Source organism: Prunus persica, chromosome G1 (assembly GCF_000346465.2).
Source record: "Prunus persica cultivar Lovell chromosome G1, Prunus_persica_NCBIv2, whole genome shotgun sequence".
Lineage (NCBI taxonomy): Eukaryota > Viridiplantae > Streptophyta > Magnoliopsida > Rosales > Rosaceae > Prunus > Prunus persica.
Window position 1 is genome coordinate 25,433,717 of NC_034009.1, and position 21,758 is coordinate 25,455,474.

Sequence of the window (21,758 nt, forward strand, 5' to 3'; positions counted from 1 at the left end):
TTTTTTATTATTATGCTTTTATGTATGGTTTGTTTTGTGTGTTGTTTGCAATAAATGAAGGGTTGTTTTTAATTAATCTTTGTGAGGAATGCTCAAATGTTTTTAATAAGTAGTCCAATTATAGAATGCATTTTTGATTGAATAAAAAAGAAACAATACAACAATTTAAAGGATAATACAACAATTTAAAAAAAATACAACAATTATAAAAAAATACAACAATACAATCTAATGGTTTTCATCATTTAGCCAATCCGTATTGCTAGGACCGTCGTCATGGAAAAGTTTTCTTCTCATCACATCCCTTCGTTTATGCTTCCAATAGGCCTTTGTTTCAGGAGACATATGGCTCGTATCCATGGCCATGATTGTCATCTCTCTTTCATCGTCGTCTTTTTCTTTTGCATGTTGCTTTTCAATTGCAAAGGCTTCCAATCGTGCCTTGTCTGCTTCATCTCTCCTCAAGTCTCTCTCCAATCTTAGAGAGTTGTTCTTAGCTATTTGCTCGAATATTTAAACACAATCAATGTTCGAAGTGGCCCCTCTCTTGGCCTTTGCCGCCTTTCTCCCAATAGGTCTCTGCGGACGTGGGAGTGGTGACTCCGTTTCCATTGGGGAGTTTAATGGCGAATCGGTTGATGGCGATTCGTGGAGCGGCGTCTCATGCAACACAACCGGGGGTGCGGTAGGAATAATTTTGAATCTGGAACAATCTTTGACAATTTTCCAACATTGAAAATGCACAAAACTTTTTTTCCCTTGCCCTGTGGCACCGAACCACATTTGTGCTTGTATGATCTATTCAAAATAAATAATTGGAAGTGCATTAAAAAAATATACAATGCAAGAAATTATAAACTATTGTGAAATGCAAGAATAAAATTGATTATGTAAATAAATAAAGCCAATTAGGAAATGCAAAAATAAAATAAACATTGTGCAACAAAAAATAAATAGAATATGCAATAATAAAAAAGTTACATTAAATTGATTAAAATGGCAATTAAAAATATTTTACCTCATCGGAAAGATTCGCACCGCTCCGAATGTTCTCATTTGCTTTTGTCAATGCATTTCTCCATTTTCCTAACTCTTTGTTTAGAATTTTCCATCTACTAGACAAAGCCATTTCAGTCCGAATGGAACCCGATCTTTGACAAAATTCTCCATGAATTTTGCTTCACATATGATGGAACTTCATCTCATTGCCCGTGATAGGGTCATGACTAACGTTCACCCAAGACTCGCACAACGCAATATCTTCCTGGGTTGACCACGAGCCTCCGATTTCAACAGAAGATGCCATTTGTTTATTTTCTACAAATGGAAAGTAGTACAAAAATGTGAGTGGGAGGTAAAAAATATTGGAAGGAGAAGAGTTTATATGGAATTGGTGTGGAAAGTGAAAAATATGAGTAGAGAGTAAAAAATATTGGAAGGAGATGAGTTTGTATGGAGATTTGGTGTGGAAAATGAATTATGTGAGTGGAGAGTAGAAAATATTGTATGGAGAAGAAATTGTATGAAGATTTGGTGTTGAAAGTAGATAAAATGGTTAGGTATTTATAGGGAAAAAATACATACATTTTTGGTATTTTTTTTAAAAAAAATTTCAGAATTTTTTCGAATTTTTTCTGATTTTTTAGGATTTTTTTAAATTACCGTAGGATTTCTGAAAAAAATTCAATCGGAGCCACCCGGAGCCGACACGTGGCATGTAACCGTTGGTGCTGACGTCACGATGACGTCAGCGCACTTCGGTCAAATTTTTTTACCGTTGGCGCGTGTATTACACTCGCCAACGGTAAAAAAATTTGAATTTACGTCGCTGACGTCAGCATCAACTCGGGCTCGAGCCCAGTCGAATTTTGCCCTTGGGCCTGCCCGAGCTCGTGGGACCCGCAACTTGCCCGGGCTGGTTTCGTCGCGCTGGAGGTGGACTCGGGCTCATTTCTGCCTTTTGCCTGGGCCAGCCCCTACCGCTGGACATGGCCTAATGCATGGGGATAAGAAATTGAACTCGAGTGTAAAGAAACGAGCATACTATCTTAACTAATTAACTTCACTTACATTTGATTTCGTAAACATTTTTTGAACTTTGAGAAAGCATCAAGTTTAATTGTCCCTTTTTTCAACATTGATCATCATCACTTTTGTGCCCCATACACCACTATACTTTTACATCTTGAGCTACTTGAGTAGCTACAAAAATAAAAGATGATGCCTTGTTTGATGGAATTGAATATGGGGATCTTAATATTGATTGTTATGGTGGCAAAGGGCGCAATACATCCACTGCTTTTCTTCATCCTAGGTTTTTACCTCTCGCATCATTACAACTTATAAGTAATTTTGTGGACAAAAGCTGCTCGAAAGCGAGGACACAGTCCACTGCGACATAACCAATAAATAAATAAAATAAAAAATTGCAAAGGCCCAAACCAAACTCTCCATCGCTACCGACGAAATTCGGCCCCTTATTTCTAACAACAAACAAACTGCATGTTTGAGGTCCAATCGTACCTATGTCTCAGTGGGTCCCACCCAAATATTCAATCAAATCAAACCAAGTATATTTTCCGTTTACATTTTAGTTATTATAAAATAAAAAGGCAATGCAAATTGTGCTTAATTTGATCCACACTTACGTGTCTGTCTATAAATAATTTTTTGGTTATAAATCTATAGAATGTGGATGATCACCATAACATTTATTACCTCCACTCCTTATTGCTTTGTAACTTATGTCTTTATTATTGTAATTAGTAACTATAAATTGTAGGTTAAATACTTTTATTGTAAGTCTATAAATAGGTGCTTATCAAAGATGAATAAGATAAGTTGATACAAGTTCATAAAACAAATTTCTTGTCTTTCTCTTCCTCTTTGCTCTCTACAATTCCCCATAGTCTATAACACGTTACCAGCACGACATTGCTCTTGATATATTTTCTTTGTCTGATTTTTCATTCTTCTTATATGAGTTAGAGTCATCGCATGGTATAAAGTTTCTTTGTACTCACTATCAGACTTCATCATGCTTGTTTAAGAAAAAAAAAATCTTATTCTTATTACACATGAATATAATGCTATATTTTATTTACTTATTTATTTATTTAATTTTAAGTATTCGCTTAATTAATTACAATTTTGTTATGATGAGTTTGTATTATACAAAAGATCAGGGCTTGAAGTTCCTCAATCCTCATCATATAACTAGCTTAAGACATGGAGTTTTTTTTTATTGAATCAGAACCTCAAGTTCTTTGATTCCAAATAATTGAGCTCGTGAAGTTCCGCGAATTTAAAAAGCACATAAAGACATGAAACTCCTTGATTTTGTATTAATCAAAATCAGAATTTCATGAGGCCCACCTATGTCAAGAACCTGAACCAAAATTTTCGAGTGCATATATATTAATTTGAATATGAAGTTCAATGCACAACTATTAAATCAATTTATTTAGATCCACGTTTCGAACCTAAAGTTTCAAATATATGTTGATATGAACCTGAAGTTCATACTTTTTCATGGATCTTAATATTATATATGAACCTGAAGTTCATTACTTATTTGTGGCTATATGAACCTGAATTAGGTGGAAATCTAATTCTTAAACTTGTAGTTTTATCTACATATTAAATCCATTAATATTGGATTATCTTGAAATTTCATAATCTTTAATTTATTTATTTTATTCCTCGTTTATACCACTTTACTCATTTTATTTTATTTATTTATATTGGGTTATTAGTTAATTTCGTTTTACAATGGTAATGTTCTGTATTACTGCCCAAATATTGACAGCCAGAGGCGTCTATTGCAGAAACTTCCTACTTTCTTATGAGTAGGAAGTTTATGATGTCATGAACCAGAAGTTCATGAGGCCCTAATATTACACAACTATTAATGACAGGACCCCGTCCCGAATTTCCTCGTAATCCGAGACGAACCCCGTCTTATTTCCAACATCTTACTGATGACGGGCCCATTGAAGGATATAAAGTTAAGTATGAAGGTTACGGATTGGTGTTTGTAAAGTGAAATAAGATCACTAATATGACATAAGATTTTTTGATAGAGACCTGGTTTTAGTCCCCCATCATATCGTAGATGCATCCACATTTCTATAAATACAGTGGTGATTTTTAACGTGAAACTTATAACATGTGTTAAATGCATATTTATTGAGGATTGTATGATACATGGAAATCCTTAAAACTCATGAAATATTTGAGATATATCACTTGAAGGGACCCATTGAAGGATATAAAGTTTCACAATATTCTTAATTAAGATTTAAGACTAAGAGTCTAAGTAGGAATTCAAATTTAATATTGTTGTGACATATTCTAACTATTAGAAAATTTGTTGATGCTCATAAAGAGTTCAATCATTTGAAAAGTGAAAAGCTGGTTCAATAGTGTGATAAACGATCATGTATGAAGACAATGTTGCTTGTATTGCTCAAATCAAAAAAGGGTTCATCAAGGGTGACATAGCTTCAGAAAAAAGTCAAGAGATTAGAGTTAAACAAATTCGTTTACAGGATAATTTGGCAAATCTTTTTACTAAAGCTTTTTCTGAAACCTAAATTCCAGAAGTTAATGAAAATCAAGGAGTGATATTAACCAGGGGGAGATATCAATTAGGGGGAGCATCCCAATTCTACTACATATGTAATGACCCAAACCTAAGATTCACATGTAATTAGTAATTTATTATGCGGAAAGACAATTTTGCCCTTTGACTAAATTATGAACTCAAAGTTGACTTTTTGACCGAAAAGGAATTTGACAATTCCACATACACCGTTGCGTAGAGTACGACGACACGAGTTCATAGGCACGAAGTGAGCTCGAATCGGAGTTTTAACAAAGAAAATACGGTTAAAATATCACGAGGGGCAAAATGGTAAATTGGAAAATCAAAATTTTTATATAACCTTCGCCTCCTCCCTTCCCGTCACCACACCAGCCACCACAGGGTACGCCGATCTCCGGCGTTGGTACCAGCAGCTTCGTCTCGCCGCCGCCGTCACGCCACGACCTGCCTCCACCCCTGCACCGGCCGGAGCTCGCCGGAAACTGGAGGAGAACTGCCGGTTTTAGGCAAAACTTCATCTCCTTCGTTCTCCTTCAATTCTCTTCCAAATTTGTCAAGTAAGGTATGATTTTCTAGCTATTTTTCATGCTCTAGCTGATGGTTGGGTAGGTTTGCATTGCTTTTGACCGTAGCTAGCTCAGTTTGCAAATTGGAATTCGGTCGACTTTCGGCCTCCGTGTTCGGCCACTTTCGGTCAGTTTTTGGGGTAGGTCCAAGAATAAAAGTGACTCCAAATGGGGTGTTTTACCTAGGATAGGAGTTTGGAGTCTTGGTTCCGCGATTTTTCGACCACCCGAAATCGCTTAAGACACCCAAATCTGCCCGCGCGTGCTGGGGAGCGTGGGCGAGGGTGGTGAGGTAATTTTGTACAGTTTTGTGACCCTCGTGTCGTCACGAGCGCGTAGGATTTCGCGGATCTCGATTCAGAGTTCTTTTGAGCCCCGAACGGATTTTTCATATCGCGCGATCCTTGGGTGCAGTGTCTTCAAATCGTTGGATCACACTGAATTTTGGATATGTCGGTCTACATGATTTCAGGATCGTGTAGGAGTCGACGGATTGCGAAGGAGTCGACGGATTGCGAATCGGAGTCCCGGATACTCCGAAATCGCGAACCCTAGGTCTAGGGTTTAGAAACTATGCGATTACACGGTCGTGATTAATCTGACCGTCCGATTGACACCAATACCCTAGGGACATGTGTCCTAAATATATTGGACCTTCTAGCGGCATCCGGATCATATTGTACCCGTGGGGTTCCGGATTGACTTTTTGGACTTTAGCACTTTTTGAGTCCCAAGATACCGCTAAACGATCCCATGTGGAAGGAAAGCTGGTATGGGCATAGGAATCACTTTAAATTGACGCACATACTTTTAGGAGCCGGGGGTAGGGTTTTTAATTTAATACTATATTGTATTAATAGAATATTTTGGTCATTGACTCAGGCACCCGGGCACCAGTTGACCCGCAGGAGGGACCTTCAAGAGGTCCAGCGAGTTCGGACTATCAGTGAGTGGACTCTTTGTTTTTATAAATGAATTTAAGCAGTTCAGTTTCAGTTATCAGCTGTTTTATTCTGTTAACTATTTTATGTTGCATGTTGCCGAGTGAAATTTCCTTTAAAGCATATAGGAACAGATATTCTTGTTTATTATCAGATAAATGGCAGCAGAATTTTAAAGGTTACAGAAAGTTAATTATTCAACAGATTTCCTTCAGAAACTTTATATTTTCTTAAATCACCTTGTACCCAGTTATTAAATGTTGCCTTCGGTTTATATTTGTTGCCTTCGGTTTAGTCAGCATGCTTGACAGTTGCCCCACGAGTTCCTTGGTACTCGAACTCGTGTGGAGCGAGTAATGCGGATAAAGGTGGACTACGGTCCCCTGAATCCTGCGAGTTGCGGCTCGGACTGACTTCGTGTCACCGAGACATGCGAGTATGTGTCACCCATGGTGATGCAAGGAATTGACGGATATAAGGATTTGACGGAAATAGGGGTACACCTAGGTGATAGTTTTCAATTGTTTTCAAATTTAGTTATATACATGCATTTCAGAAATAAAGAAAATACGCTAGTTTGTATAACTGTTTTTACAGTGGGGTTAGTATGTTCATATAGTCTTTTCTAAACTTTGTTTTTGGGTCCACTCACCCTTCTTGTTGTTTTGCGCCCCCAGGCAGTAGACGTGCACATGAATCCACCATCGGGCCACTTCCCATCTTCCGCGCTTTTCTTTGATGTAGGATTTGTATTTTGTACAAAGATTCACTCTTTTGTAAATTCTTAGCAGTCGCTCTGATGTTTTGCCCTAGACTGAGTTTTGATCTCTTGGAATGTATATATACATATGCTGGCAGTTGGTTGTATATATGTATACTTGTTTGGCAGGTGTGAATGTTTTGGTATTGAGCCAGTTACAAGGAAAACTCTGCCGATTTTTCGGTAGAAGTCAACCTTGTTATTTTATCGTGTTTGTATAGAATGGCAAATAGGTCTTTTGTGCCCGACATTTGCCAGGTGTCGGACACGCACAGGGTCTGACTCGGATTCCAAAGCAGAATTTGGATCGGGTCTTGTCAACATACATGACATATAAGTGTTGTACTCTTTTTTCCTTCGATTAGGTTTTTGTCCCACTAGGTTTTTCCTAGCAAGGTTTTAACGAGGCAACATAAGCGTGTCCAACACCATATCAATGATTCAGAAGAAAGTTGTACTCTTTTTCCCTTCTTTTCGATTTTGTCCCACTAGGTTTTCCAAGCAAGGTTTTTTTATGAGGCAACAATGTCATTGTATGGTAGACATCCAAGGGGAGTATTATAAATCTATGGAATGTGGATGACCACCATAACATTCATTACCTCCCTCCCCTTATTGCTTTGTAACCTATGCCCTTATTATTGTAATTAGTAGCTATAAATTGTGGGTTAAATACCTCTATTGTAAGCCTATAAATAAACGCTTATCAAAGATGAATAAGATAAGTTGATACAAGTTCATAGAACAAAAGTCTTGTCTTTCTCTTCCTCTTTGCTCTCTACAATTCCCCCTAGTCTTATAACATTTTTTTGTTTTTTCTCTAATTTTATTTTTTTGTTTGATTATAAACTCTATTTTGTTTTTAATTTTTTAAATATTTTAATAGATTAGTGTTCCACATATTTGTCCATTTAAAAATGAAATTGTTGCATTTATTTTGAAAACTTCTATTAAATATGGGCAAATTTTGGTTATTCAAATAATTTAACCATAAAGATTTTTGCTTTATACATATGGAGGAAATTTGCATTCAATTTACTAAATATAACATTCCCATGCAAATCAGAAGAAGAAATCATTTTGATGTCCACTAATGCCAGCTTGAGATTGCTTTTTTTAAAAAACAGCTTTTGTGGTGCTTTGAAAATAATCATTTGTAAAATAAAGCGGTATCATGTTTGGTAAACAATATTTTTAAAGTATTGTTAGTATAAAAAATTGTGTCAAAATCGTTTGGTAAATTTTCATATAAAATTATTGTAACTATAAATAATTACTAAAATAGACATAATGTTGAAAGTGTTATGTGTTAATCATGTGGTAGTGGTGGTGATGAAGATGGAGGTGGAGATGGAGGAGTTGGTGGTGGTGGTGGTAGACAATGTCATATTAAAAAAATAATGATGGTATTATGAGAATTGAAATTTTTTATTCATATTAAAAAAAATAATGATGGTATTATGAGAATTGAAATTTTTTATTAAAGGCTTATCGCTTATTCTTTTAAAAGTTGATGTCAAAAGACCATTGTTTTAAAAATAATCATGATATTTTATTTTTACCGAATACCTTAAACTCATCAACTTTAAAGTGAAACAGATTTTTTATTATAAAAAAAAATCCAAACGGGACCTTAATCTACACATAAAAAATATAAGTAAATTTAGGTTTTACCCATAAAAAAACTTTCACTTTTGGAAAAAGCCAAAGCTTTTTCAAAAAAGACAGAAAAACCTCTCAACTTTCAAACCAAAGACATGCAAATGTAAAGGATTCCTTAGGAAATCAAAAAAAAAAATAAGGGCAATTTTGTCTATTTTGGCTTCTTTTAAAAATTTTCTCTCTCCTTTGGGCTTTTCCAAAGTCTCCCAAAAATATATAACAAATATAGTTTGTTGAATAGCTAAGTGATAGATATAAAATTACAATCATAATTTTTTTTTTAATACATTAGGATTGATGATTTTTGGGTATGCGACAACAACGAGGTTCTATTCTATCAGTCTATTTCTTTTTTGATATATACTTTTTATAATAAAATAGGCCAATGTTTTTCTAGAAACATCGATCACGGTCGGTCGAAAATACACTTCATCGTAATTACTGTAGTCGTAACTTTCTATGTTTCCCTCTGGAAATAACGTATGTAACATTCAACCTTAAACATGACGAGATAACATTTTGTCTCATACTAATCTAAATCACCTGCGTACACGTAATCATTGTAATTATTGAATCTCACAAACACCTTTGCACTTTTGGAAACCTCCGCCAGGTGGCACCTCACCGAGCTAATCATTTCCAATATACTGATAACAAGTCAACAACAACCACTCGATAAGCACAACCAGTGCCCAAGCGCCCCGAAGCTCCACCGTCCACAATCCCTCTCGCACACACGCAATCAAACCCTCCTTTTCCTCCCCTTCGTTCCTCCAGTTTCACCAATCGCTTTCAAATTATCCCAAAACGCGGCCGTTCCGAACCCCGCAATGGTCATCAGCCCGCGTAACGATTGCGCCAAACGGAGAAGGGCAGTAACGTCATTTCAGACGGAGCTTCATAGCTCCCACCGGACGAATGGTTCCCCACCCAATCACTACCTGTGCACAAATGCGCACGTTAGCTGTCGCCTGTCTGCCTCCACTCCACCACAATTATGCCCCCAAAAACCCAAAAACCAACCTCCAAGCATTTATAATTAAATTGCATCGCGCCTTTAATTATTATTAATTGACACAAATGAAGCTTTTAAAGTGTGTTTAACCTACGCTCGCCAAAAAAAAAAAGTTTAATTACTGAGCAGCAGCGCAGCAGAGGTGTCTTAAATGGATCTGTGTGCGCAGCAGAGCTCTTCATAAGTCTCTCTCTGAGATTTGTACGAGGCTACAAAGGCTACGAAGGCTACAAGCAGAGGCTCCGTTCGAGGACCAGCTTTATGTCATTTCCGAAACGTTTCGTTGGCGATCGGGTTCTGCATTTCCATAAATCGGAGCCGTTTGATCAGCATCGGTGGATGGGATTTGCATTTAAGCGATTTGTTTGATTGAATGGTCTGGTAGTGCTCACTATGAACCCGCTGTGCTGCATTGCGCCGGTGTCGATCGATCGGGACCGGGCCAGTCCGGTCGCGGCGAAGCAGTCAAGTCAGTGCCAGTTGGGGCCCGAGGCTCCGATCCGAAACGTGAGTTACGGCTCGAAGCCGAGCTACTCGGCTCAGGTCTCGTCGGCCGGGACCGAATCGGATAGGGCTTCCGTTACTGCGGGACACGAGGTTGAAGATACGATCAGCGAAGCTAGGGATTCGAAGGTGTTTGGTATCAATGGAGGCGTCAGTGGCAACGTGGCTGGGATTTTGTACAAGTGGGTGAACTACGGGAAGGGATGGAGGTCGAGGTGGTTTGTGCTCGAAGACGGTGTGCTTTCGTACTACAAGGTTCACGGACCGGACAAGATTTTGATGAGCCCGGTCCGGGAGAAAGGCTTGAGGGTGATCGGAGAAGACTCGTTGAGGTATATGAAGAAGGCTAATTGGAGTAATAGTCGGCTTGGCGCGCCGGCGAGGCCGTGCAAGCCTTTCGGCGTAGTCCATTTGAAGGTTTGGCTTTTGTTAATCGAAAACTGTGATGCTTGCTAGTATTGCGTTTTATTTGCAAATTGGTGATTTATATTAGTAATGCTATTATTGGTACTGATATATTTAGCAACTGAGAAAGCATCGAGTTAACTTTGGCTTATCTGCGTCGTTTGGTTGAGTTTGTGTACTTGTTGCTGCAATGTGAATGGTGGCTCTGGAAAGCTACAAAAATTGTTTAATATTCCAGCACTTTTCATGGGTAAGTTTAAATATATACAAGAACCGGAAATGAGTAAGATTCATATAAGTATATTAGATTCATGGAAAATGACCAGATTGGTATTAAATTTTATTTTGTGATAACCCAATGGAAAATACCACATATTTGTGCGAGCACAATAATGTTAGCCTTCTGATACCCAATCCTCTCTCAATATTGAATAACCCAAAAAGAACTCAAATATGTTTGCACGACGTTTTTTGAGTTGTGAGGTAAGTACTGTGCATACTTGTGTTTTGCATGATGATGTACACAAATATATGCTCATGATCTATACTTTTGAGTTATTGGTTACTGAATTTGAAGTGGTCTGGTCTACAGGTCTCTTCAATTCGTGCCAGCAAGTCAGATGATAAAAGGCTTTCCATATTCACAGGAACTAAAACTCTTCACTTGCGTTGTGTATCTAGAGAGGGCAGAGCTGCATGGATTGAGGCACTGCTGGGTGCTAAAGATCTTTTCCCTAGAGTTTTGACAAGCCATGATTTAGTACCTTCAGAAGATATAGTTGTTTCAACAGAGAAGCTAAGATTAAGATTAGCACAGGAGGGTGTTGGTGAGCCGGTGATCAAAGACTGCGAGTCAATTATGCTCTTAGAAGTCTCCGAGCTGCAAAATCAGTTGAAGACTCTTCAGAGTAAACATGTGATGTTGTTAGACACTTTGAGACAATTGGAGGTATTTCTTCCATCGTGTTAATAATTTGAATATACTCTAGCAGTCTTGCGTTCTACCAGAATTCCATGCATCTGGTTACTCAGTTTCTGTTTTATACATGTGCTGCCATATGTGGTGGTGCTACGCTTCCTAGTTTGGAAAGTAAAACCCTATCTAAATTTTCTTTTGCAGACGGAGAAAATAGAGCTGGAAACTACAGTAGTAGATGAAACAAAGGAGCGTGAGTCCTACTGCGGACAGGGGAATAGGAGATTTAGTGGTTAGTCATGTTTGGAATTTCGATTATTTTAGTTTTATTGCTACTCAAAAGGTTTCGCGCACCACACTCAGTTCCTGATATATGTGCAATGATATTTCATGCCACAGATTTCTACTCCGTCTTATCAGAGGGAAGTGCAAGTGACTCTGACGCAGATAATGAAAGTCAAGATGGAGCAGATGTTGAAACAGATGAAGATGAAGGAACATATTTTGATACGCATGATATGTTGTCTTCAGATGCTTTAAGGAGTGCTTCCTATCGGAGTAGGGAAGGTATAAGAAGTGATTGTGTAAATGATGGAGATTTTTATTTTTTTATTTTAAAGGAACATATTTTGATACACATGATTTTTTGTCTTCAGATACTCTAAGAAGTGCTTCCCATCGGAGTAGGGAAGGTTTGGGCAATGGTTGTTTATATGATAGAGATTCCTTCTTTTCTGATCGATTGCATGGAGTTGAGGAGATGCGGACAGTTAAATATCCATATGTGAAAAGGAGGGATAATTTTCCAGAACCAAAGGAGAAAGAGAAACCTGTTGGCTTGTGGTCAATTATCAAGGATAATATTGGGAAGGACTTGTCTGGAGTCTGTCTTCCTGTTTATTTTAATGAACCCCTCTCTTCGTTACAAAAGTGCTTCGAAGATCTGGAGTATTCGAACTTGGTTGATCGAGCATTGGAATGGGGAAAGCAGGTTAGTTCTTCACCAGTTCCTGTATTGTTTTGAGGAGAGATGAGAATAACTGGATCAACCAAGTTTCCATCGTAAAAGTTCCAGATTTTGATGTATCTAAACGTTGGACTTCATGTGGTGCAGGGGAATGATTTAATGAGAATTCTAAACGTTGCAGCTTTTGCTGTTTCTGGCTATGCATCAACAGAAGGTCGGCAGTGCAAACCCTTTAATCCTCTTCTTGGGGAGACCTATGAAGCTGACTATCCAGATAAAGGACTTCGTTTTTTCTCTGAAAAGGTAATGCATGTTGACAATTTTAGTGTTGATGTCTAATAGGTCCTTTCACTAGATTTTTATTCCTTAAGTAGGAAGAATGATAAAAGATAAAATCAGCCCCCTGTTGCTTCTTGTTTGGACTCATCGAATTGGAAGTATCTCAGCAAATTGTCAAATGTTTAATGAATTACTGATTGTTGTCTAACAAAGGTGAGATTGCACTCAGGTGAGTCACCACCCAATGGTTGTTGCTTGTCACTGTGAAGGCAGAGGTTGGAAATTCTGGGCAGACTCCAATCTCAAGGGCAAGTTTTGGGGGCGTTCTATTCAGCTTGATCCTGTGGGTGTCCTTTCCTTGCAGTTTGAGGACGGGGAGACTTTTCAGTGGAGCAAGGTCACTACTTCTATATACAATATCATACTAGGAAAAATTTATTGTGACCACTATGGCACCATGCGCATCAGTGGAAGTGGCAATTACTCCTGCAAGCTAAAGTTCAAGGAGCAGTCTATCATAGACCGAAATCCACATCAGGTTAGTTTAGTGATTGCAAAAGGAAGGATAACTGGCACAATATATTACAGCAAACATTTCTTCATTTTTCCTCCCATTGGTGTGTTGTATGAGACTATTTTTCTTTCTGCTTTACATGGGAAGAAGTATATGTTTGAAGTCTCAAGTCCTAAGAGTTTACTACTTCTGAATGTCCAGGGGAGGTCACAGTAATTTTTGAATAATACAGGGGGGAGGTATTTGTATTTTTACTATAGTAAGACTGTTGGATTACTCTATGCTTATGTTATACTATTGTTTAGGCCTGATTTATGCGCAAACAAAGAAATTATAAATGGTGCTAAATTTGCCTGTGTAAAACGGGTATTACATATATATGACCTTGTTCATAAAATTCCAGGTTCATGGATTTGTTCAAGACAACAGAACTGGAGAGAAAGTAGCAATGTTGGTGGGCAAGTGGGACGAGGCAATGTACTATGTGCTGGGAGATCCAACTACAAAACAAAAGGGTTATGATCCAATGACAGAGGCCGTGCTGCTGTGGGAAAGAGATAACTATGCAACCAAGACAAGATACAATCTCTCTCCTTTTGCAATATCTCTGAATGAATTAACACCTGGCTTATTGGAGAAATTACCTCCAACAGACTCAAGGCTAAGGCCAGATCAAAGACATTTGGAGAACGGTGAATATGAATTGGCAAATGCAGAGAAACTAAGACTAGAACAGCTACAAAGACAGGTATCCCCCTCCTGTTTTATGCATCCTTGTATCTAATTCTGAGCCAAAAGTAAAAGTTATAACCTTGAAACTCTGAGATTTAGAACTCTGGTCAAAATTCTTCCATTTATTACATGAAGTAATAATGTATTGAGCAACTGTTGATAATTTCGTGATGCAGGCGAGGAAGTTGCAAGAGAGAGGTTGGCAGCCAAGATGGTTTCGAAAAGACGAGGATGGTTGTTATAGTTATGCAGGTGGGTATTGGGAAACTAGGGAGAAGAAGAATTGGGAAGGAATTCCTGATATTTTTGGCCAGACTAGTGATTTGCCCTCATGTTCTGGGGAAGAGTAAGGCGTCTCTTGGCCAAGCTTGTTCTGTTAAATCCTGGGTCCTATGATTTATTCCCTTCTTCCCATTTTTTTTTACTTTTCCCCTTTGGCCCCCCCTTGCCCTAAATCTGATTTGTAGGCCGTATTATAGAAAACAACTCCTTGATGCCGTAATGATAGTTTTCTTATGGTTTCTATCGTCTCCACACATTCACTTGGGACATTACATCGTCCATGGAGCAGCTCCTAGGCAGTGTTTAATTTTCAATTAACTGATTATGATATTGAAAATACAAATTTGAATACATATATAACAAGAATTTTTTTTAAAAATCAAAATTATAGATAGAAACAGAACTTACCAAAAAGCACGTTGGAAGTTGGGTCTGAATCCGTAGGAATTTTGTTTCCTACAATACATTAAATAGAAGTTGAAGAAAATTTATCGCCGAACATATTCTTGCCTTGAAAGCGTCATCAAAATCTGTCACAAGTTTTTGAATACAGAACCCTATAAACGTCTCTTTTGAGAATTGAGGCAGCCACAACTACAAACAGGCATCCTCATTAAGGAAAAACAATGGCATTTTGTTCATAATTAACAAACTCTTTCAATTTACTTGTAAGTAAAAAGTAGGGGGAGAAAAGAAAAAGATAAACTGATGAGGTTCCTCATTTCCATGCTTTCTTCCCTCGGAATTGTTTGCCAGCTCGCTGCTGCTTTTTCTTTTTATCTATACGAGATTTAGCTACCTTTGCCCTCTTTGCAGCAAGAGGCATGGGTTTCTTGTGTTCCTTCTGCCGATTGCTCATACCACCCGTCTGTTGGCATTCATGAAAATACATGTTAAAGAAGTTCAATGTCGCAGCATGACCTTATCAGAACTTACTATTCACTTATTTTTTCTCTTTATTTTTCTGAAGATATGATCCCCTACTAGTTGTATCATAGAAGGAACCAGAAAGGTTTAAAAGCAAAAGTGAGAATGGTGAGGATCTATGCTATGCCAGATACTGGATTACTCAGCAATTAAAGAGGCTTTAAGAACACTAAACATGATAAATAAAATTTGACAAAAAAAAAAAAAAAACATGATAAGTAAAATGGAAATAAATAGACATCTTCTGCCAGATATAGTCTTTTTTAGTCAGAGCTAGCGATTTTTAGGAAAAAGGGAGATGCCATGGATTCTAAGCATTTGATCTAACAACCAACGCAGAAGCAACGATCTTTCGGTTAAACATGGACAAGCACAAATATTCAATTACTAAGGTGAACTGAGTACTAAATACATTAACAGTATTCTGGCAATTAGTGAGATCCAATTAACATACCTTCTTCTGCTTTATAGCAGCTCGAGCCTGGTACTTCCCTCTGTCCTCCCTCCCTGCTCTCACTAATGCCAATCTCTCCTCCTTGCTCATCCTTTTCTTCACGTGGACCTACATAGTAGACACTCAATTGGGTCAATGAAAATAAAGAAAGGTACAACATGGCGTTTTTTAAGCTTTATAGTTTTCTTTTCCCTTGGATTTATAAGACGCCAAGGCCAGTAGAATAACTACAGGGATTTTTTAAGCAAATAATGCAGGTATAGGACTTATCAAGAATTCCAACGTTTCTTAAAACTTTTTGTCAATCTATTTATCTCTACTTAGGATGCATTATTTCTTATATGCAGAGACAGACTCCTCCGAAGAAGCATACTGAGAGTAGGGTGACCAGTAAAATGATTTAAAACTTACTTCAAGCTTTGCAGGATCTACTCGCTTAATGCTCAGTTCATCTGAATTGGGAATCTTGAATGCTGGCGATTTGGAATCTGCACCCTTTTTCAACAATCCATGCTGAGTCAAAGCAAATCTGGCATCCTTCTTTGCCTGGCAAAATGAAGAATCAAATAATGGACAGAGTCTTATGACATCTACAAGAGGTCAGAATGTAAAGATTAAGAGAGATTAAAAACATTAATATTATTCATGTCCCAATGTTACAGGATTACAACATGTTTCACCTTTGGCATCAACTTAAGTTTGGGTCCAACCGAACAAATAAAAACAAACCTTTAATTCCTTAATCCTCTGGAAGTCCTCATTAGAAAGAAAACCATCTGTTGAGTCCAATGAAATGGGCTCCATGTTCTCTTTGGCCAATCTTTTTAAAGCACGAAGACTTGCGTCAGCATCAGTAAGTTGTTTATCAAAATCTGCAACCTTCCTCTTTTTTGCTTTGTTATCTTTTACTCCAGTTCCACTATCTTTGGCATCATTGTTGTTGGATTCATTCTCCTCATCCTCTTCATCTTCGTCATCCTCATCCTCTTCATCATCCTCATCACCACTGACATCACTGTCGTTGTCATCTATACTACCATCACTATCTACATCTTCAGCTACTACGGAATCCTCTTCACTTCCACTGTCACTGTTAGCTATCTGGTTGTCTTCATCATCACTGGAAGCAACCATCTCATCGTGATCAAGATCATCATCAGTGCCGCTTAATGAAGCTTCATCAGCATCATCACCATCCTCATTGCCATCATCCTCTTCTAGCAGTTCAACACCAGGAACATTGCTGAGTACGTTGACTTCTCCATACGCTTTTGGTCTTGCCTTTGGGTTAGTAGGGCGCCCACGATCCTTCTTAATCAGCAGTGAGGGGCAAATCTGCACGTACACTAAATAGTCAGCCTTACGCTGCAACATGGTTCATGGAAATCCATGCATGCGAAATAAATAAATTGAGAGAGAGAGAGAGAGAGAGAGAGAGAGAGAGAGAGAGAGAGAGAGAGAACCTCTCTGAATAAACCAATAAGTGAACGGGCTGCTATTGAAACTGCTTTCTCATGTGATTTCTTATATAATGCAAGATCTTGCAGCAAATCTTCGGTCATCAACTAGATGCACAAAACAAAAAATAATTAAGGAAGCCTTCAAATAACCCATAATATTAGCAAGGCCAGAAACCAAATGGTGTAAATAGGTTGTTTTTTGGTCGAATGGTATAAATAGGTTGTTACCAAAGGAATTCGTAAACATAGTTCCCTCGTTACATTCAGTCCAACAGCTATGGCCTGGAAAAAGCAAGTGATCAGAGATATACGCAAGGCATTAAAAAAATATACTAAAACAGAGCAGCTAATGAAGCAACACCTCTGGACGTGAGCGATCATGTACAAATTGATTCACTAGTTGTTTGAAAAGTGGTTGAATTGCATCAGGAGGAACCTGCTCACAAGAAAGTAAATCAAAGTTAACTCTAAGAAAGGTTAATTAATCACTAGTAAATGAACAATGGTTCACTTGAATTAGCAGTAGGACTTTAAGAAAGTTAATAAAAGTTAGAACAGGAAAGAAAAAGTGATTCTGTCTAGGTCCAATCAGACAATACAGAAAATCCAACTAACCATATCATGGCAGGCCTGAACTGCTGCAGCAAGTAAACTTGTGACATCGCGTTGGTGAGGCTGTGATACCAATATAGTCACAATTCAACTCTCAAGAGAATAATACATTACATTCAGTGAATGGGTCAAATAATGTACCTGAATATATTTCTGAAGGAAAGGATAAAAATTCAGCAAAATCAAGCGGTGAAGCCCAATCGTGCGAGCAATTACTTTCAACATCATCATCTTGACCTTAAGTTAACACAGGGTAATATAATCAAAACAAATGAAAATGCAATGTCCAGCATCAATTCATTAACGATGTAAACTAATTAGATAGAAACAAGACACAAAATTCTCGCATACGTAAGTGTTTGGCTCTACTCGTTGTTATGACATAATTGAGAGCCGAATGAATAAAAAATCCAAAATTAAAAGATCCAACACAGTTAGTATTCATTTGCTATGATAGTATTCCAATAATTGGGCGAGCAATATACAACTTTCTCCAAAAGACAAGTGTACATGAATGCTGTTCTTGGTTAATTCTACAAATGTAACTATTTACCTCAAATCGTTCATTGCAGGTTTGAAGGCGGGAGAATAGCTTCTCAGCAAATCCCTTCAGGAAGAATGAACTGTCAAACATCCTTCTTAATAAAGAGAAAGATTGACAAATACGAGCTAGATGATAAAATCAGACAAACCTGTGGATCTTTCAAATGATTAAGTGGCGTATGATAATTTGAATTACTTTTTTCTGATGACAGGCGTTGCTGTTTTTTCATACTACGCATGGCACGCTGTAGTTTTGCTTTCTTTTTCTTCTTGCTAGCAATTGTACCTTGATGGTGTGCCTAAAAGACAATGAAAAGAACACGGTTGATTGTACTTATGCGAGTTCTCATTAGAATTCAATCAAATGTCCCAAAATAGTGTAACTCAATCCTAATGCCATCAACTAAACTGGTTGGAGATAACATTAAAGTAATAGTGCAAAACTGACCTTATAAATAGACTCTCTATTAAGGACTATTTGAGGTGTGTGAGGAGCTTCATCTTCGCTACTTGATGCATCACTATCATCATCTTCAAACTTCTCGTAATCCAGCAGAAATGAGAGGCAAGCAATCATTATCCTAACAAATTCAAACACAAATTGTAAGCTTTCACACACAATATTACAAATGACACAGAAACCACCAAAAAAAAACAATGCATACCTTGACGATGGATGAAAGCATGCAGTACAAATCGCATTGGCTGTTCTTTCATCGAACCACACCTTTCTCTGGTGAAGCTCTCGTAGCGTGATAAGCACCCTCTTCGCTTTTGTTTCATCCTCTTGCTACAAAAGCAAAAGGAAGGATAATACAAGTTCAAGCACCAGACTAACAAAGCCCTGAAATTTTGACAAGAAAGAAAACGCATTAACAAACCCGAAGCATCTCAAACAAGACATTCTGAAGCGCCCGATTCTTCACTTCATTCTTATGTTTCTGATTCATTCTCTTAATGCTATGAACCACATGAGAATATGCCAGCTTTCTCAATGCCTTATTGCCAAAAGTCTGCAGCTCCATGAACAAAGCTAGATTGTCTCCCATATCCACCATCTACAAACACAACCAAAAAGGAAAAACTGGAATTAAGCAAGATAATTTTAGTATTTTGCACACTTTCTCAGCAACCAAACACAGCTCAACGCTAAAGTCCCAATATTTTCAACAAATTCTACAATTCACATCCGTTACATGCACCTTTCGATTCATGAGAAGAATGAGAGCTTGGGTGACGTGCAAGCAGAGCCCCGACGGAAGTGTTCCGGCGGAGGAGCGGATAAATTCGGCGAGCTGAGCGGGGAAATGGGCCAGATGGGTCGGGTAAAATGGGGTGACGTGAGCCAAGAACATGGCCCGATCGCCAAGGTCCTTAGCCACGGCCGGGTCATTCCTAATGCCGCTAACCGACTTGAACCCAAGATCAGCTTGTTGCTTGAAGAGCTCCAACGACGACTTGAATTGATTATAGATCAGGTGAAGCTCCGACTCGTACCCCTCCGGATCGCACTTCATCTTCGACTGAAGCGAAGGCAAGCTCAGCTTCTCGGAACCTGAGGCTGAGAGTGGCTCCGGCGACATGCCAGTGATCGTGCGGTGAAAATTCATTGTGGGGGTTTGGTGTTTAGAGACTAAACTGATAAAACCTTAAACCCTATAAACTTTTGGGAATTTAGGCCGTGGTGAGTCGGATTGGACAAGACAGGATTGGGGTTGGAATGTTGGGTTGGGCTGGCTAGGATTGGACCAGAATTTTTGAGTCTGTTGCAAGATAAAGCCTTTGACTTACGGAACTCCCTAATTTGGGTAGCAATTGCAGAGTTTTGCCCTGCTTCTAACAAACCTGCAAATTCCCCAATAGGAATGCAAGATAAATGAGCATAGAGTTAAATCATCACTTCCTTGACCAACCTTCATTTAAAAAGCCTGATAATTGCTCATCTAAATGCATAAAAGTCTATTTATGCAGCAATGAAACATGCACATATTAGTTATTTTTACAGCAATGAATCAGAGGAATGATAGCAATTTGAAAGGTCCACCAACAATCAGTGATTTTTGCAGCAATGAAACACATGCTCATGTTATTCTAATTGATCTATTTCTGCACAAGACCAAAGCTCCTACACAGGGGGCAGGCTGGGCTGCTGCCCGGCCCAAAATTTTCCATAAAAACAAATAGGTAAATGTGTTAGCCAAGCCAAAAAAAAGAACTCTATCTCTAATTAGTTGCCCAGCCAGCCATGGCCTACACTCACCAATTGGTGGCTGGGCAAGAATGCCCCCACCACTTGCTCGATGAAATACCTCAGTGAAGAAGGCATAGCAGCACCTTTCTTGCGAAGAGTTTTCTGAGTTGCAGAGGACGCACTGTGTGCCTGGCAAAGAAGACGATGTCTGGCTTGTCTCGGTGCCCTAATAAACGAAACACACCGTTTTGTGATTAGCCTCCTTTAGTGAAACGATGGGTTTAGTGTTCAACACTTGGCTGCCTCTTGTCATTGTCGATGGGTTTAATAGGCTTGTTTTGGTTTTATCGGTTTTATGAGGTTGGGTGAATTATTTAAAAACTGTATCCTATGGGCCAATATAATATAATAGAAGATTATCTAACAAACAATCTAACCTTTGCATGGTAAAATTTTAAATTTAAATAGTGTTAATTTATATTGTATTGTATTGCATTTACTTGTAATTTTTATTTTTATTTTTTTTATTTATGTATAGAGATGCATTTGAGGTAAGGCTTATTACATTTCCATGAATAGTTGTATCTTTTTGTGTTTATTAATGAATTCACTCGTAATCTTGAGTTTAATATGTAAGTTTTGCCCAGCCGACTTTTAAATCCTGGAATCGTCAATACTGAATATATGAATAATTTATCATTATTTAAAACTCTAGATAGCTTTTTGTTTACGCGTTTTATGTTTTGCTTTAAAAACTTCAAAGTAAACAAATAAATTCAAATGAAGCCTCAAATACTCAAATTCAGTGTAAGTCTGAATTTGATATCTATCTACAAAGCAAAAGAGAGACTGTAACAACCCGAACCTTAATTAATTTTTAATTATTAATTTATTATGAAAAAAGATAATTTTGTCCCTAGCATATTTTATTAGAGAAAAAGTTGATTTTTTGACCGAGAAGGAATTTGGAAATTTTAGTTGTACCGTTGCGTAGAGCACGTAGTGGGCTCAAATCGGAGTTGTAACGAAGAAATTACGATCAAAAGAAGTCTAGTGACACAATCATAAATATTTTGACGTTCATATTATTTTAAACCAAGATTCTGCTGTTTCGCGATTGGGGACGACCAGCCATTTTCAAACTTCGATTTCTCCTCTGTCTAGCCACCATATCGAGTGCCACAACTTGCAATATCTTAATCTCTCTCTCCTCTTAGTCTTTTTCGGCCACCATCTCCGGCAAGTGAGGTATGGTTTCTCATCTACTTTTCGAGCTTTAGCTGTTGGTTGGGTAGGATTGGATCAATTTGTAGCGTAGATAACCCAAATCACAAATTGAAATTTGGCCAGACTTCGGGATGAGATTTCGGCCACTTCAGGCCATTTTTCGGGGTAGGTCCAAAAACAAAAGTGGCTCCAATC

At 38.0% G+C, this 21,758-nt stretch overlaps 2 protein-coding genes across 3 annotated transcripts; one reads left to right on the top strand and one right to left on the bottom strand.

Annotated features, from left to right (window-relative positions):
* On the top strand, positions 9,459-14,392 carry LOC18788926 (oxysterol-binding protein-related protein 1D). The gene is made up of 9 exons (XM_020555855.1): positions 9,459-10,471; positions 11,052-11,408; positions 11,580-11,667; positions 11,775-11,942; positions 12,032-12,366; positions 12,490-12,645; positions 12,851-13,159; positions 13,539-13,883; positions 14,044-14,392. The coding sequence occupies exons 1-9, from the start codon at positions 9,944-9,946 to the stop codon at positions 14,215-14,217; spliced, it is 2,460 nt and encodes an 819-aa protein (XP_020411444.1). The 5' UTR covers positions 9,459-9,943; the 3' UTR covers positions 14,218-14,392.
* LOC18791661 (protein SDA1 homolog) lies at positions 14,627-20,564 on the bottom strand. Of its 2 annotated transcripts, none has more exons than XM_020555856.1 (16): positions 20,455-20,564; positions 19,348-19,990; positions 19,027-19,203; positions 18,811-18,935; positions 18,594-18,726; positions 18,295-18,444; positions 18,156-18,209; positions 17,744-17,839; positions 17,606-17,665; positions 17,352-17,426; positions 17,219-17,272; positions 16,994-17,095; positions 16,260-16,865; positions 15,942-16,076; positions 15,531-15,638; positions 14,627-15,017 (listed from the first exon to the last, which is right to left on the bottom strand). In XM_020555856.1, the coding sequence occupies exons 2-16, from the start codon at positions 19,753-19,755 to the stop codon at positions 14,868-14,870; spliced, it is 2,433 nt and encodes an 810-aa protein (XP_020411445.1). In that variant the 5' UTR covers positions 19,756-19,990; positions 20,455-20,564; the 3' UTR covers positions 14,627-14,867. The 2 variants fall into 2 exon arrangements, with proteins under 2 accessions (XP_020411445.1, XP_007227347.2); XM_007227285.2 differs by having other exon boundaries at positions 20,406-20,560.